This window comes from Austrofundulus limnaeus, unplaced genomic scaffold (assembly GCF_001266775.1).
Source record: "Austrofundulus limnaeus strain Quisiro unplaced genomic scaffold, Austrofundulus_limnaeus-1.0 Scaffold0, whole genome shotgun sequence".
NCBI classification, from domain to species: Eukaryota; Metazoa; Chordata; class Actinopteri; order Cyprinodontiformes; family Rivulidae; genus Austrofundulus; species Austrofundulus limnaeus.
The window spans coordinates 6,330,021-6,344,150 of record NW_013952402.1 but is presented as its reverse complement, the minus strand read 5'-3'; the positions used below and the strand labels follow the sequence as shown (position 1 = coordinate 6,344,150).

The 14,130-nt window shown below is 40.8% G+C and overlaps 2 protein-coding genes across 3 annotated transcripts in view; one reads left to right on the top strand and one right to left on the bottom strand.

Moving 5' to 3' along the window:
* map3k21 (mitogen-activated protein kinase kinase kinase 21) overlaps positions 1-8,731 on the top strand; it is a 26,027-nt gene extending 17,296 nt beyond the window's left edge. Inside the window, exons 5-10 of one of the 2 annotated variants that reach the window (XM_014033522.1) lie at positions 1,396-1,636; positions 1,839-1,961; positions 3,758-3,908; positions 4,364-4,458; positions 4,810-5,613; positions 5,687-8,731. In XM_014033522.1, the coding sequence (XP_013888976.1) occupies positions 1,396-1,636; positions 1,839-1,961; positions 3,758-3,908; positions 4,364-4,458; positions 4,810-5,613; positions 5,687-6,042 (1,770 nt within the window). In that variant the 3' untranslated portion in view covers positions 6,043-8,731. Of the gene's footprint in view, positions 1-1,395; positions 1,637-1,838; positions 1,962-3,757; positions 3,909-4,363; positions 4,459-4,806; positions 5,614-5,686 lie in introns of both variants that reach the window. The other variant, XM_014033456.1, reaches the window with a different exon arrangement.
* A 174-nt stretch (positions 8,732-8,905) lies between these two features.
* Positions 8,906-14,107, bottom strand: il22ra2 (interleukin 22 receptor, alpha 2). Its single transcript, XM_014033863.1, has 6 exons — positions 13,779-14,107; positions 12,697-12,811; positions 11,303-11,487; positions 11,067-11,209; positions 10,331-10,485; positions 8,906-9,128 (listed from the first exon to the last, which is right to left on the bottom strand). The coding sequence occupies exons 1-5, from the start codon at positions 13,840-13,842 to the stop codon at positions 10,339-10,341; spliced, it is 654 nt and encodes a 217-aa protein (XP_013889317.1). The 5' UTR covers positions 13,843-14,107; the 3' UTR covers positions 8,906-9,128; positions 10,331-10,338.
* Positions 14,108-14,130: the final 23 nt, after the last annotated feature.

The window sequence follows — 14,130 nt, the reverse complement described above, 5'->3', positions numbered from 1 at the left end:
ATATTATCGTTTATCGCAATAAATTTTGAGACAATTAATCGCCCAGCAAAATTTGTTATCGTGACAGGCCTAGTTCAGAGTTCACTTCAAACAAGCTTCCAACTTGGCTGCACAAGCAGGAAGTAGAAGGATGAAGCAAAAAGGTGAGGGGCTTTACTCCACAACAAGAGAGGTGGACTTGGCTTTACAAGTACAAAAAAATATAATGCAGGTCAAGATTAAACTTGACAGAGAAAACAAACACTCCCAAAAAACAAAACTACTCGTATAAAAAATACACCCATACAAAAAAACTCCATCCAGGAGCTAAAAAACACACAAAATAAATACAATTACTATTTTTACAATCAAGTCATTTCAGTGCATTAAACCAAATGAAAACAGACTTACTCTTTTGTTGAGTTGAGTGTGTTTTTAAAGCAGCTGGTGTGTTTTAGGTTTTTGTGGCTCAGTTTGGGTTTTGTCGGCGAGAGTGTGGTGGGGAACGACGTGACGAGACGAGCTTTTCGGCGTCGGTTCCAGTAGTTTTTTATCGTTTTGGATTTGGTTGGTTCGGCTTCAGCAAGCGTTGCTGGTAAATTTGGGTTGATAAGCTCATTACATGTTTAACGAAACAAGTCATTATTGTCGAGGTGCTTCAGCAAACTTTCCCCCTTGTTAAAACCTTAATCTGCTTCCCRTAAAGGCCAGTGCTCCTGGCTTAAAGTTGAGGTTAATTAGTGTTTAAAGCAACGGCAGGATCAACACAGAGTCAACCAACCAATGGTGGACCAAATCAGACAAGCAGTGTGTTTTAATTTGTTCTGTTTTCCAGTTAATCTTTGTGTGTATTTTACTGCTCTGTCGTCTTTTTAGTCAGTGTGTTTCTGTAACTTAGAGCTAGACTTAAATCTTTAGCTGTTGCTTTGCCATGTTTAAGTATTGTTTGAATTCACAGGATTACTAGTTGAATTTAACAGATTTCCTGTAAACATTCAAATAATCTGTTATTAGGTGGGTGGCCAACGAGGTTTGACTGTAAAGCTGCTTTAACGAAGTTGTCCAGTAAGAATTATAATTATTTTTATTATTACTCCGCTAAAAGCAATTAAAGTAAAACCAAAAGGGAATGGAGAAAAAACGAATCCATGGGAAAATAGATTGTGTAGCTGTGCAACAAACGAGCAGTAATCTCCTGTAGCAAACTTGGAATTATCTAATCCTCTTTATCTGTAAGAAGTGTGTTTGCAGACTTTGTGTCTGCAGTATGTTCCTGATTTGTCCCTACAGAATAATGTGACCATCATTGTGCAAGAAGAAATATAAACCAGTTTATCCAGGCTATAATGTCCGAATCAGACAGGATGGTCCTCGCATTCATTCGTCTGCTTGTTTTTTTTGTTTTTTTTTTTCCAGGAGCTGCGTTCCAGAGAAGAGGAGCTGACTCGGGCCGCCCTCCAGCAGAAGTCTCAGGAGGAGCTGCTGAAGCGTCGGGAGCAGCAGCTGGCCGAGCGGGAGATCAACGTGTTGGAGAGAGAGCTCAACATCCTCATTTTCCAGCTCAACAAAGACAAGCCCAACGTGAAGAAGAGGAAAGGCAAATTCAAACGCTCCCGCCTTAAACTGAAGGATGGGAACCGCATCAGCCTGCCCTCAGGTGAGTTGCACATTTCACATCACTAACAGTTGATTTTTCACAGAAAATTTGGTTCATGGGTGGAATTTTAAAGACTTTATGCGTATTCCTGTTCAGGGTTAAACGTAAAAAATAATGCTTCCTGTTTTGTATTCATCCTTTAAATACTGTTATTATTGTAACTTTATTGCATCCATTTTTCTGTTCATGTTGCACCCTTCAGACTTTCAACACAAGATCACAGTACAGGCGTCGCCCTCCATGGACAAGAGGCGTAGCCTTCATAGCACCAGCTCCTCTCCTCCCAGCAGTCCCACACTCATCCCCCGGCTGCGAGCCATTCAGCGTAGGTTCACTTTCCCTTCCTGTCTCCAAGTTGGTCCTTTTGCCAAGTCTGAATGTTTCTGTTTTTGTGTTTGTTTTGTGTTTTTACCGGGGAACATTCTTTGCCTCCATGAGGTCAGAGCTGCTTATTTGAACGTGATGATGGAAGGAATCCCATCAGCTCACTGGGAGTTTCATGGGAACGGAACATGGAGACAGTATCTTTCACAATGACAGGAGCCATGAGAACAAAAGCCAGAGCTGCAAGCAGTCAGCCAGTTGTTTAAACAGTGACAAGACTTTAGTCACGCACCAACGCCCTTGTAATAACTGGAGCAAATTCCTCCTGTGCATTTCTGCTCGATGGAGATGTTCAGTGTGCGTGTGGGATGTTGCTGAGATATACAGCATCACTGCTGACTGACATGATTTAATGATGAAACATTAAGATTTCCAGTCATAAAACAGCCCAAAACATTCATACTAAATTCTGCTAGATAATTAAGTTTGACTTCTTATAATAAAAAAAATTAACAAAATATGTAGAGAAGATATGGGGTTGTTTTTGCACACTGCTCTTCCTTTTTAGCCACAAAGCAATGGAAGGTATTTTTTGTTGTGTTGTTGACATTGTTATATTTATAYATTTATATAAACTGTGTGTAGTAGAAGGTAATAGTGGAATTATTTTATTATTTTTATACTGTTTAATATTGTTGTAATTGGTTTGTACAAAAGATTTTTATTTTTCTAAAATCATTACCCTGTTGCTTTATCATAATCTACTAACTAAAGGCAAAATTACAAATTTATTCAATAATCATAACATTTCCAGTAAAAAAGTATTGGAACTGGGATAGAAATTGGTAATACTAGTCCAGTCTTTTTTTTTTTTTTTTATTTTTTTTTTTTTTTAGGGGGAGGTTAATTGGATCTATACCTACTTTTCCTGTAGCGTCCACTCCTACAATAAAGACGTTCGTAAATGCTTAGATTCATTTCTCCCGTTTATTGCTGCTATAGCTTTTACAAAGTTAGYTGTCTTTACCTTTGAGCTTTAATAATAAAAACTAGCATTCCTTTATGATCTTTGTAGTTTTTATCCTCACACAACTTTTATGAGAAAGACAAAATAAGTAGGTCYTCTGGACGGGTTCTTCTTTAGTGAAACGTTTCGTCTCTCCTCCAAGAGACTTCTTCAGTCTGATGAGTTTCAGCTGAACTCAGCCTTATAAGCACTGCCTCCACATGGTGGACAAACAGGTTAGTCACATGCAAAAGAGGGCCATCACCTAACAATAGGCTTGATTAGTTCTATTGTTCATAGAGGGTCATGTGTGTGTGCTTTTATGGCYGAGTTCACCTGAAACTCATCAGACTGAAGAAGTCTCTTGGAGGAGAGACGAAACGTTTCACTAAAGAAGAACCCGTCCAGAGGTCCTACTTATTTTTTCTTTTGGATTTTTTTCTACCTGGATTACTGAGATGCATCAGGACATAACTTTTATGGTTTTTCTAATTATAAAAAGATAACTTCTTGTAATATATATATTGGTGAATGATAAAGTTTTATTGTATAACAGCATTATAGAGTCATTCTGAATCTTTATTAGTCTATGTTTGTTAACAAAGATTGTTCAGTTGGGAATGGCTTTTATTCTGTTTTTATGTAAGGATACTTTATAGTTTAGAGAATAACAAACAACCAATTTGCAAAAAAAAAGTTACAACACATAACAGTATTGCTAATAATCCTACTAGTGTGTCTACCTCAGATTTAAAGCCTGTAGTAACACCAGAAAACTCTTATGTTCACAGTAACCCAAGATGAGAGCAACCGTACGTGGGGCCGCAGCTCCCTCTTCAGGCCGGAGGAGTTTGACGACGTGAAAAAAGGAATCAAGAAAAAAGGAAGAACGTGGGGCCCCAGTTCAGTGCAGAGCAAAGAAAGACCTGCTGCAGCTGAGAGGTAGGATTTAAATAATCATTCATCTCAAGTTCCACAACCTCAGTCAGTTCCCCCATCCCTTTTATTTCTGAGTTGATAATTTAACAGCTGCTGACAGTATCTTCAGTTTCAGTTGTGACCTCAGGAGCCTTCTAACGTCACACCGTCAGCTCAGATTTTCCTTTTACACCTCAAGCTGCTTTCAGTCAACAGCAGCATCCTTTCTTTAAGTAGGGGGGATAAATAYATTGCAAACCAAAATTATTTTTAGTAAATTATATTTATCCACATTCATAAAATCTTCCTTTTTTTGTAAATTGTTACATACTGTATACCCTTTAAAGTCTTAGTTCACCTTATTTATGTTTCTAATATTTGGACCTAGTTTTTCCTCATTCCTAAGAAAATTGTATGGATTTAATTTCAAATTGATACTTTTTTTCAGGAGCTGATAAATTGTGGTGTTTTATTTTCAGAGTGCGTCCTCTGTCCGACGGCAGTAACCCCTGGTCCACCAGCCTGCTGAAGTCCCAGAAGTCTGTCCCACTTGCTGCCCTGTTTGTTGAACAAGGTGCCTGAAACTTGGATCCTAAGATGTTTTGGTTAACAACTTTGAAAAGTATTGAAAATGGCGGTTTAGTTCTTCTAAGTGTTGTTAAATATAAAAAAAAAGATMATTTAAATTTAAACAAAAACATTTGCGTCAGTGAGTTATTGTCCAAATGTTAAATTGTCCTTAATTGTCTTAAAACTTCAATTAGATTCTTGTAAAGTATGCAACTTTAATTTAGAGAAAACAAATTATCTCTAGGTTTTTTTTTGTGTTTTTTTTTTTTTAGTTTGACATCTGGTTTTACTTGCTGTTTGAGCTGAATGGTTTCAGTTGTGTGTTTTCAGAGTGTAATTTGTGTGTTTTCAGCAGGTAAAGAAGAGGCGTTCTCGCAGGAATGTCCCGACAGCAGCTCCAAACCAAAGCAGCTCAAGTTCCCCAACCAGGTGTACATCGATCTACCTCTGTGGAGGGACGAGCAGCAGCCCCACAGCTCCAATGGACCGGGAGATGCTGGGGTCGGCGCAGGAAGTCCAGGCGGCCCGCCTGAAACTCCAGATGACCCCTGCACGACCACGTCCACCTCCTCCACCTCGACCACCCCACAGCTAACCCCCACCAACAGCTTGAAAAGAGCCTCAGCTCACCGCAGGACGGACTCGGCACTGTACGGCTGCGGGACGCTGCTGGCCTCCGTTGTGCTCGGGTACGATATTAGAGAGGCGATTAAAACCGCGGCCCCCGGGGAGGAGTCTGAGCCCCCGAAAGAGGAGAAGAAGAGAAAGGAGGGCCTCTTTCAGCGCGCCACTCGATTCCGCCGCAGCACCTCGCCACCAGGAGGTCGTCCCCGCAAAGAAGAGACGGCGTCAAACCACAGCGCCGCCCAGGCCGTCAATCTGGTCTCCATGTCGGCCATTATGGAGTGCAACTCCACCAAGTGCCTCCTGCCGCCGGAGGCTGAGGTGTCAGACTCCGGTTCGGCCAAGCCTGAGCGTGTCGTTACTAACCACCACACGGAGCCRTCCCGACCCGGCAGAGCAGCTGTCGCTGACAAGCAGAGGAACAGAACTGCAGCCGACACCCAGAAAGCAGTCCAAACTCAGAGCCAGCTGTCGGAGAAGAACCACAACACAGGAACCCGTCTGCGCAGGAAGAAGTACACCAGCAACCACAGCGGTGAGTTCCACACAGCACCAGGAAGAAACGCTGCGTTTCCAGCCACTTATCTGACTCCACTCTTTGTTCACAGCCAACGGCCCACCCCCCGCGCCCCCTCCTGCCGCGCAGAGGAAGCGGGAAAACCAGAAAGACGAAAAGCCGCCGAGCGGAGCGGCGGACCCGCGGCCGCGGCCCGTGTCGTTCCGGGCCAAGCCTCACACCTGGGCCCTGCTGCGGCGCCACAACAAGAGCTGCTCCCTGGGTCACTACTCGGGAGAGAAGGCGGCTCAGAACCTGAGCATGGCGCTGTCCTCGGAGCGGGGCTGCTCGCTGCTCGACGTGGATGCAGAGGGACAGAAACGGGACTGCACCGTGCCGCTCTGCCGCATCCAGAGCTCCCCGGGACGGCCCTCTGTTTTCGAGCTGGAGAAAGGCTTCCTCTCCTAACAGCCAGGAGGRRYGAGCCACTCTGCTTGGAGACRGTCGGGTTTTGTTTCTCTCCCTTTTTAAAACTTTTATGTAGAAAACTCAACTTTAAGCATAGTGACATGGGTCTGTCACAGGAGCTCTTTCWTGTCGTCACGTCTCCAGAACACAAGCGGCTCTGAAACCTGAGCGGGACGTCCCGGAGCCAGATTAGCATCTCTCTCTCTGCTACTTCTCTCGTCTCTCCTCGCCTGTGTCAAGCCCCTCCTTTTTCTCATTCTGTCAGTGCAGCGCAACGTTGACCGCCGCTGCAGCGCTCCCAACACTACACCCTCACCTTTTTTATTTATTTTTATCCGTAATTTAATATGAAGAGACTCGACCTTACCTTTAGCGGCCAGCAGGCCGTACATTCCATATCAGTTTCAGAGCTGTGTGATCACGCTCTTAGATAATTGTTTTGACTTGAGAATCATGCATGCATTTATAGTCTTAATGTAAAAAGAAAAGACGTTGTAAATAGTACTTTTTACCCACCATCAGCCTTTGTATACATGTTTTGTGATTGTTCTAAGAGTCAGCGACGCTGCAGTACCGTTTGTGCTCCAGGGACAGGTTACATATGAAATCATGGAGCAGATAAGTTTCCATTCAGAACACCCTGAAAATGTTAGAAAAGCACTAAAAGTCTTACACAGCAGACGTGGAATCTCTCACCYCCCCAGTTTACACTGCATCCGCCCCGCTCCGCATTATAATCAATGAAAGCATTTACACTGCATTTGCACGCGATCTACCAGAATTAGATTCAATCCTATTTAATCTACAGAGATCACAGCGAACCAGCAGGAAAAGGAACGAGCACATCTGTATTTTCAAAATAATTTTGTCAAAATCCTAGCTATATTAATAAATACTTAGATATATTTATTTATGCATACATGCTGTCACAATTTATCGTTCTGTTAGGGAAGCAGATAGCAGCACACAAAATGTGTGGGTTTAATTTTGAAATGTGGATTCCAAAGACAGCTGTTGTTTCCAGTCCGTCTCCCACAGAACGCATTAATTAGGTCTGACTTCCACATTTCTCACTGGATTTATCGCACGTTTTCGCAGTGGAAATCAGGGTGGAAACAAATGACTACGAGCTGCGCGGCGCAGCAGACTGGAGCGGAGCCGCGTGCAGTGTAAATCTGGGGTTAAGCTGTATTTGTGTGTTATTCCCCAGCAATGTGGTGGAGCTTTCAAAGCATGGATGTTTACATCAGAAATAAAAAAAAAACCCACATTAAATTAGTAAATCAAATACAAAAAACAATTCCTTATGATGACAGCTGGTGGACTGACGTCAAACCAGGTCTAGCTCTGCAAAAGGTCACACAGTATCTGTTCAGAAAACCYTGTGCCTATAATTCCTTTTTTTAAGGTCAGTAATTCTACACTCCACATTCATATCCTTATTTTACTTCAGTATTTCTAATTGAACTGTTACATTTAACTGGTTTTATTGAATTTGAGTCTTMGTTTTGTTTTCAGTTGAATAAATAAACACATAGCAATAAGCTATAAATAAGCAATAAACATAAGCAATAAACCCATCATTTGGCTAATACTGATCCAAACAGACTCAAGAAAGTCTGGAGATATTTGCATGAAGAGCGTGAACTCTTAAATTGTATTATTATTGTTATTAAACTCTAAACATTCAGCAAGTTGAATGTTTTGCTCAGGACTCACAAAGGGCTCGGTGTCTTGGTTTGTTAGGAAGGTTCTCCAGATTTTTGTGAATTTGAAAGAATGTAGGATTGAATATGCAGTATATGTTCTGGATAAAGCTCCAGAGTCGATCTAAATGCTGGAGAAAAAAAAAACATGTTTACTTGTGATTTTATGCCCTCGTATTTTTGTGTTTTTCTTATCGGTTTACTGAGTTCACCAAGAATTCATWTTCAGAAAGTTACGCGTTTAGCAGACGGTGTAAATATATTCCTGTTGCGTACTGCTGAGACATTTTCTGTAGAGTATGAAGTGTCCCTTTTTATGCATTTTTTATTACCGTTGACTTTAAAACCAGCTCGAACACTGTCAAAGCCTTACCARCTGTTAAAGGTGCTGTCTGTAGGCCAGTTTCTGTGAGAACTGACACGTTGTATAAAGAACACGCTGGTCCTGTACATTTCACTCAACCACACAGAAAACTTAATATTAGCTCAATGAAACCACTGCACTGGATGAACTGCAGCAATAATATAAACAGTCAGGATTCTGGCTGTGGGACCAAATTTCTGATTCTTTTCTGTATTCAGATGCAGAASCACTAATTAAACCTGCTGCTTTTGTTTAAAACGTTGTATCTGAAAGACCCGTCACCAATGACAAAAACCTGCTGTTAAACTTATTTGTTGTTGAAGTCACTGAACACTTGTGTGACACTGACTGTGTCAGACTTAGCTTCTGTTTCAGTGAGCCGTGTTTGTTATCCTCACAGTATTGGTTGTTATTTCATGCCTGATCGATCAACAGTATCGTGTTTATCGAGATTTTGAATAAAGTCCGAATCGAGGCAATTGTCGCCTGTCTTTTGTTTTGTTAGAAGTAAGCGCCTAAATGACAACTCGCTGCAGTAAAATTATACTTTTATGTTTTAAATATTGAAAGTGTGTAAAGAGAAGAGAAACTTGTTCAAATAAAAATGCATGAAGGTTTACTTTGTCATGTTTTTCACAGCTTTTGTCCCAAGTGATCATCCTCATGTTAAGATCTAAAGAGCTTACAGCTTCAGGAAACAAAGCAAACAAAAAAAGCCCAATAACAGCCGAAGTGGCTGAAACCAGGTCAACAACTCCGATGAGCTGTTTGCATGAAGTCCCAACAATTTTGATGTCTTGGTACACATGCTAATATTTATTGAGTAAAGTGTGCAGGTAAAAATGGTTCATTTACATTGAGCGCGTACCCACATTTCACACTTGCATAATAAGATATATAGAGAACTACAGGAGTAAACTCATTCAAACGGCACCATTTATTCTAGCAGAGATCTTCGTTGCTTGTCGAGGTAGTGAGGACGATTAAAGCTGTAGTGACGAGTCGGATCGAATCCTCTGCAACAAAGATATCAAAAAATAAATAAAATTAATGAAACAGAAGAGAGCAACCATTCAAATCGATTTAAAATGCCATCGAGAGGGTGGGGGAAGGTAGTTATAATCTTTGAGGAGRAACTCTTCCTAAGATTTCTCCTCCAGGAGTTTCACAAACCCACCCCCCACTCTTTTKCTTGTCCCGCAGCTTTGGGTGATTCTTCTGTGACAGCTGATACCTGACTTCTCACTGGAACAAAGAGGATGTCTTTCACTCGCTGACGATACTGTGAGCGGTGTGTGTGCAGCACGTTCTCATGGATATACGGGCCTTTTTGCTGCAGCTGAAAGAGCGACATGACAGATGGGGGTGGGGGGGGGTCTGTGTAGGCGACACTCTACGGGCGGGTATTCCCTACTATAAGGGCACAATGTTTTGGCATAACAAACCTACTCATGGGTACTTGATCTTAGACGGGGGGAAATGCCATTGGTTGCTTAGGTTTAGGTTTGTACCTGTGAGGTTAGGTGTATGGTAAGGGGTTAGSCCAGGGGTCTGCAACCTTTACAATCAAAAGAGCCATTTGTGCTGCTTGTCTCACTAATAAAATGTGTCCGGAGCTGCAAAACAAGCTACGACTATGATTATCAAGTGGTGGTATGTGGGCCTTTTCGAGGTCCTTTCGGGAACCTTTACGGTCAGTGGAGGTGACATTATAATTAGGGCATAAATTATTATTATTATTGTTATTATTATACACATCAGGACAAATAAAAAGAACAGATTTGTGTAAACAAGAAAAATACTGTGGTTTATACCAAATTTCATAAAAACTGAATTATTCAGGTATGTTTTTTTCTAATTATTGTTATGTAGTCGTCAAATTCTTTAAAGGCTATTCTGATGGATTTGAGAGAAAGATCACAGAAAGAAGTTCAATTATTTCAGAAAACAACAAGCTAGCATGAGCTAATATATTTTACTTTTTGTATCAGTGTTGATCACATATTTACATACAATTTGGTTTCTGTTGTGGGTATACAAACCCCAAAAATTGTTATGTTTGGTCATATTTTCAAAGAGCCACTGCAGAGGGGCCAAAGAGCCACAAGTGGCCCCAGAGCCGCAGTTGCAGACCCCTGGGTTAGGCTATAGAAATGAATGGAAGTCAATGCAAAGTCCCAAATACAGACAGTACCAGACCGTGCATGTGTGTTCATACCTGTGTGATCAGGGTGTCTTGATGCATTTTGCRGTGCTCCTAACGCTGCTTTTGACGTGCCAGGGGATGACGGTCTGTGCCTGGAGGCAGTATTTCGTTCTGGGGTTCATCTTAGTCAGAGTCAGGTTGGAGCAGCAGGTCACCTCAAACACCTCCTGGAGAGGAGAAGGTCAACTGCATCAATACGGTCTTTTTATTTTGCTACCATGGAGCCATGTTATAAAAATGTGCCAGTCAGTGCATCTGAAGTTTTTAATTTCACAGTATGTGTTGTGAGTAACTCGAAGCTACTACCACTCCAAATTTTAATTCGATATTCGTTAAATTTAGTAGTTTTTAGCTATTTTTGTWGTGGTTAATATTGATCAGCTGAGCTGGCTATCTTGAATTGGACTCCCTCCAAAAAKGAATCAGTTGTACATTTGCATGCAATGACTATTTCAGCTCGTTTCCTCTCAGAGAAGCTAAGAAGCGACATCCTGACCCAGACAGAAAAGTGGAGCTGTAGGTTGTTTTGTTCTTCTTTTTGTTTTATTTGTTCTTGTTCCTCTGCTCTTCCTCTTCCGTCTCCTGTCACTCATTTCCTCTTTGTCTGATTGGTACTGATGTGCTACTTTTACATTCCAGATGCCATGACTCAAAAATGACAGTGCAGGTTTATTTTTTTTCCTGTTTCATTTACTGCAAACGTCTTTGCTCTTGGCTCTTTTAGTAAAACAGTTTGATTCGTGCGTACCTCACTTTTGTTGGCGTGGATGACGAAGACGTTGTAGAGCAGACTGCGGTGCATCTTGCGGACCAGCCCTCGGGAGGCCTTCACTTGAACCACGATGCCTTGCTGGGTGACGCTCGCCTTCAGTGAAGGAGGCGTGATTTTTGCTGCAGATTCACATTGAGCAGAGTTTATTTGCAGAAGAGCGACTGTGTGTGTGTGTTCTGTTTCAGGTGGGGGATGCTGAAGGGACCACTTACTGTCCCAGCGAGGGCTGAATCTGGGGGACAGGGTCCAGGCAGATCTGCTGCTGGACAAAGCGGAGACGGCGCTCACCCGGGCGTAGTACCACTCRCTGGTCTTTGAGGTGACGCTGCTGAGGTCGCAGTGGCGCTTGTGGATCCCCTGACAGCTCTCAGCATCCAACCAATCAGGCTCCCCGTAACTGAAGGTGTAAAGACACACACTCATCAGTTTTTTTACAAACAAGACCCTGGTTGAACCACACCTGTGTACATYAATGGAAGAGAACACTTTACTGTGCAACATGCTGAGTCAGCATTCACTTTGTTCTTTTCTGTTTCTAGTTTATTTTGATGTTTTTCACAAACACAATGTTCAGTTTAACTGGAAATGCAGGTTTACTATTTGTAACTTTCACACATTTCAAAAGAATCTCCATCAAACGGTATTAAATTTTCCTCAGTTCCTTCAAAGTAATATCTACTCCAGCATACTGACGTTGTTTTTGTCTTCTTCTGCTTTATATAACTTTGAGCTATGGTTTCAGTCATTTAAATATTTTGTTGTTTTTTTATTTTAACTATAATTTTGTTCATTTTGGCTTTTGGATTTTTGACATTTTAGCGCTTAGCTACAGCTTCCTTTAGTTTAGCTTTTAGCAATGGTTTCCATCATTTTAGTTTTTAGCTATGGTTTTGACAATTTAAATATTTTTGCTACAGTTTTCCTTATTTTACCTACTGTTTTGCTCCTTGTAGCTTTCTTGCAAAAAACATACAATTTAATATTCTTAAAACATCAACATTTCTGTTTTCTATCCGTTCTCTTTTCAAAGAATAAAAGCTGAAACAACTGAACAAATACTTACAAAAAATATTTTAGAAAGTTACAATAATATGAAGCTTTTGTTTTATTAAAACTTGCGTTTTTATGTTTGATAACAGAAAATAAATGGTAAATGATACCTGCAGTTTACTAATTAGCTTTAATTCATGAAAACAAAATGGAACAAAATACTATTTTGCACTTCTCATATGCACATTTGTGTGCATGGCTGTGTGTGTCCTACGTGCATATGTGCATGCGCGTGTGTGTGTACTTGTTTTGACTACAGAGTGAGAACCATTTGCRCCATAGTTATTATCAAAGGGAGGTCTTTGTTGTAAAGTGAGGACCTCTTCAGTTGCAGCTCTGCACTCTACGAGTCAGGTTTAAAGGTTTGGTGTGAATTCTGKTTTGGTTCAGGTTAGGGTTAACTATAGACCAGTAATGGTTAGTTTTAAGGAAAATGTCTGGCTTAGGCATAAATACAGTTACAAAAATGAATGAAAGTCAATACAATGTCCTCAGTTTTATGCAAATACAAGGATTTGTATGTGTGTGGGGGGGACGTGTGTGTACAGTATCTCACATCTTCCACTGGACCTTATACTGCAGTGAGGAGCTGTTGGTGGGTGGGGTCCAGTGCAGGACGTTTTTGTAGTCGGTGGATTTAAACATCACTTGAGACGGAGCAGGGAGCATCACTGCAACACAAGAAATTATTTATGATCAATGTCAGAGTTTGATAATGGAACAAATAAAGGTGATGGCTGCTATTTATTTATTTATTTATTTATTTATTTATTTATTTGCATTTTATATTTCCTCTTTTTCTCAAATGTAGTTTTTTCTCAGTTGATTGTGAAGCACTTTGGTTAACCTTTGGGGTTTTTTAACTGTGCTTTGCAAATAAAATTGACCTTTGAAGCAAGGCAAAACAAAAGAAAGAAGTACAATTCACACAATCAGCTGTCTAGGTTTTCTGTGGATCTCGTTGTAATGTGTTTTTTTTTTTTTTACTCTTACTTCAGCTTTTGTTAATATCTGACACAAGTTAGGAGGATTTGTAGAATAAATGAAAAAAAAATCAACATCTACCTTTAAAATATACATGCAAAGAATCTAATGTTAAACTGCTGTAAAGCAAACAAAGTCCTAAAAGTTATAAATGTGCTGGATTTAATTTTTAAATAATTACGTCAACTGATTTCACACAACTGACTTAAGTAAAAGCAACACATTTACTTTATATTTAACTGTATTTCATTTTTTTTATAATAAACTTCTTTCTCGTTCTTTGCTTTACCTCTTCAAATAGAAATTATTGCTCTTGTTCCAACTTACAGAAAATCTTCAGATATTGCAGCTCTGCAGATGTGGAGCCAAACTAATCAGCTCTGGAGCAATAACAGACACTTTGCAGATTTTATATATTTTTTTTCTCACATTATGTCTTTGTTCTTATAAATCTGCACCATCAGTTATACTGCTGTTATCAAATCTGTGATTCCTAACCTGGAATAATGTATTTCTTGCTACAAAGCAAAATGAGGCACAACAAAATCCTGAATCTGTTTTAGTCTCTGTAAACTGAAGTGAGCTTGATTTCTCTGATTGTCTCCCATGTTTTAAAGCTGAAGCTCAGATCAGAGGGTGTGGGTTTAAGGTTACCTTGTGCTGCGATGTGGTCGCTCAGGTACCCCAGCAGCACGGCTCCGAGCAGCAGGCGAGTCATGGTGTTGATGCTGCTCCAGGACCAACACGCCCAGCGATCTAACACAGGTGCTGCTCCATCACCTTTATTGTCTGCCAGCTTCCTGTTTTTTTAAATGTCAGASCATGAACTGTTAATGGCGTAAACAAGGTGTTTGAGCCCACCCAGCTTTTTCCTTTTGTTGAGTCTGTAACATGACCAGCTTCAGGTTACAAACTCAGGGGTGGTGGGGTGGGTGGCAGGGGGTCAGGGATTGTTTCATTGTTGATTTTCCTCACCACACACACACACACACACACACACACACAC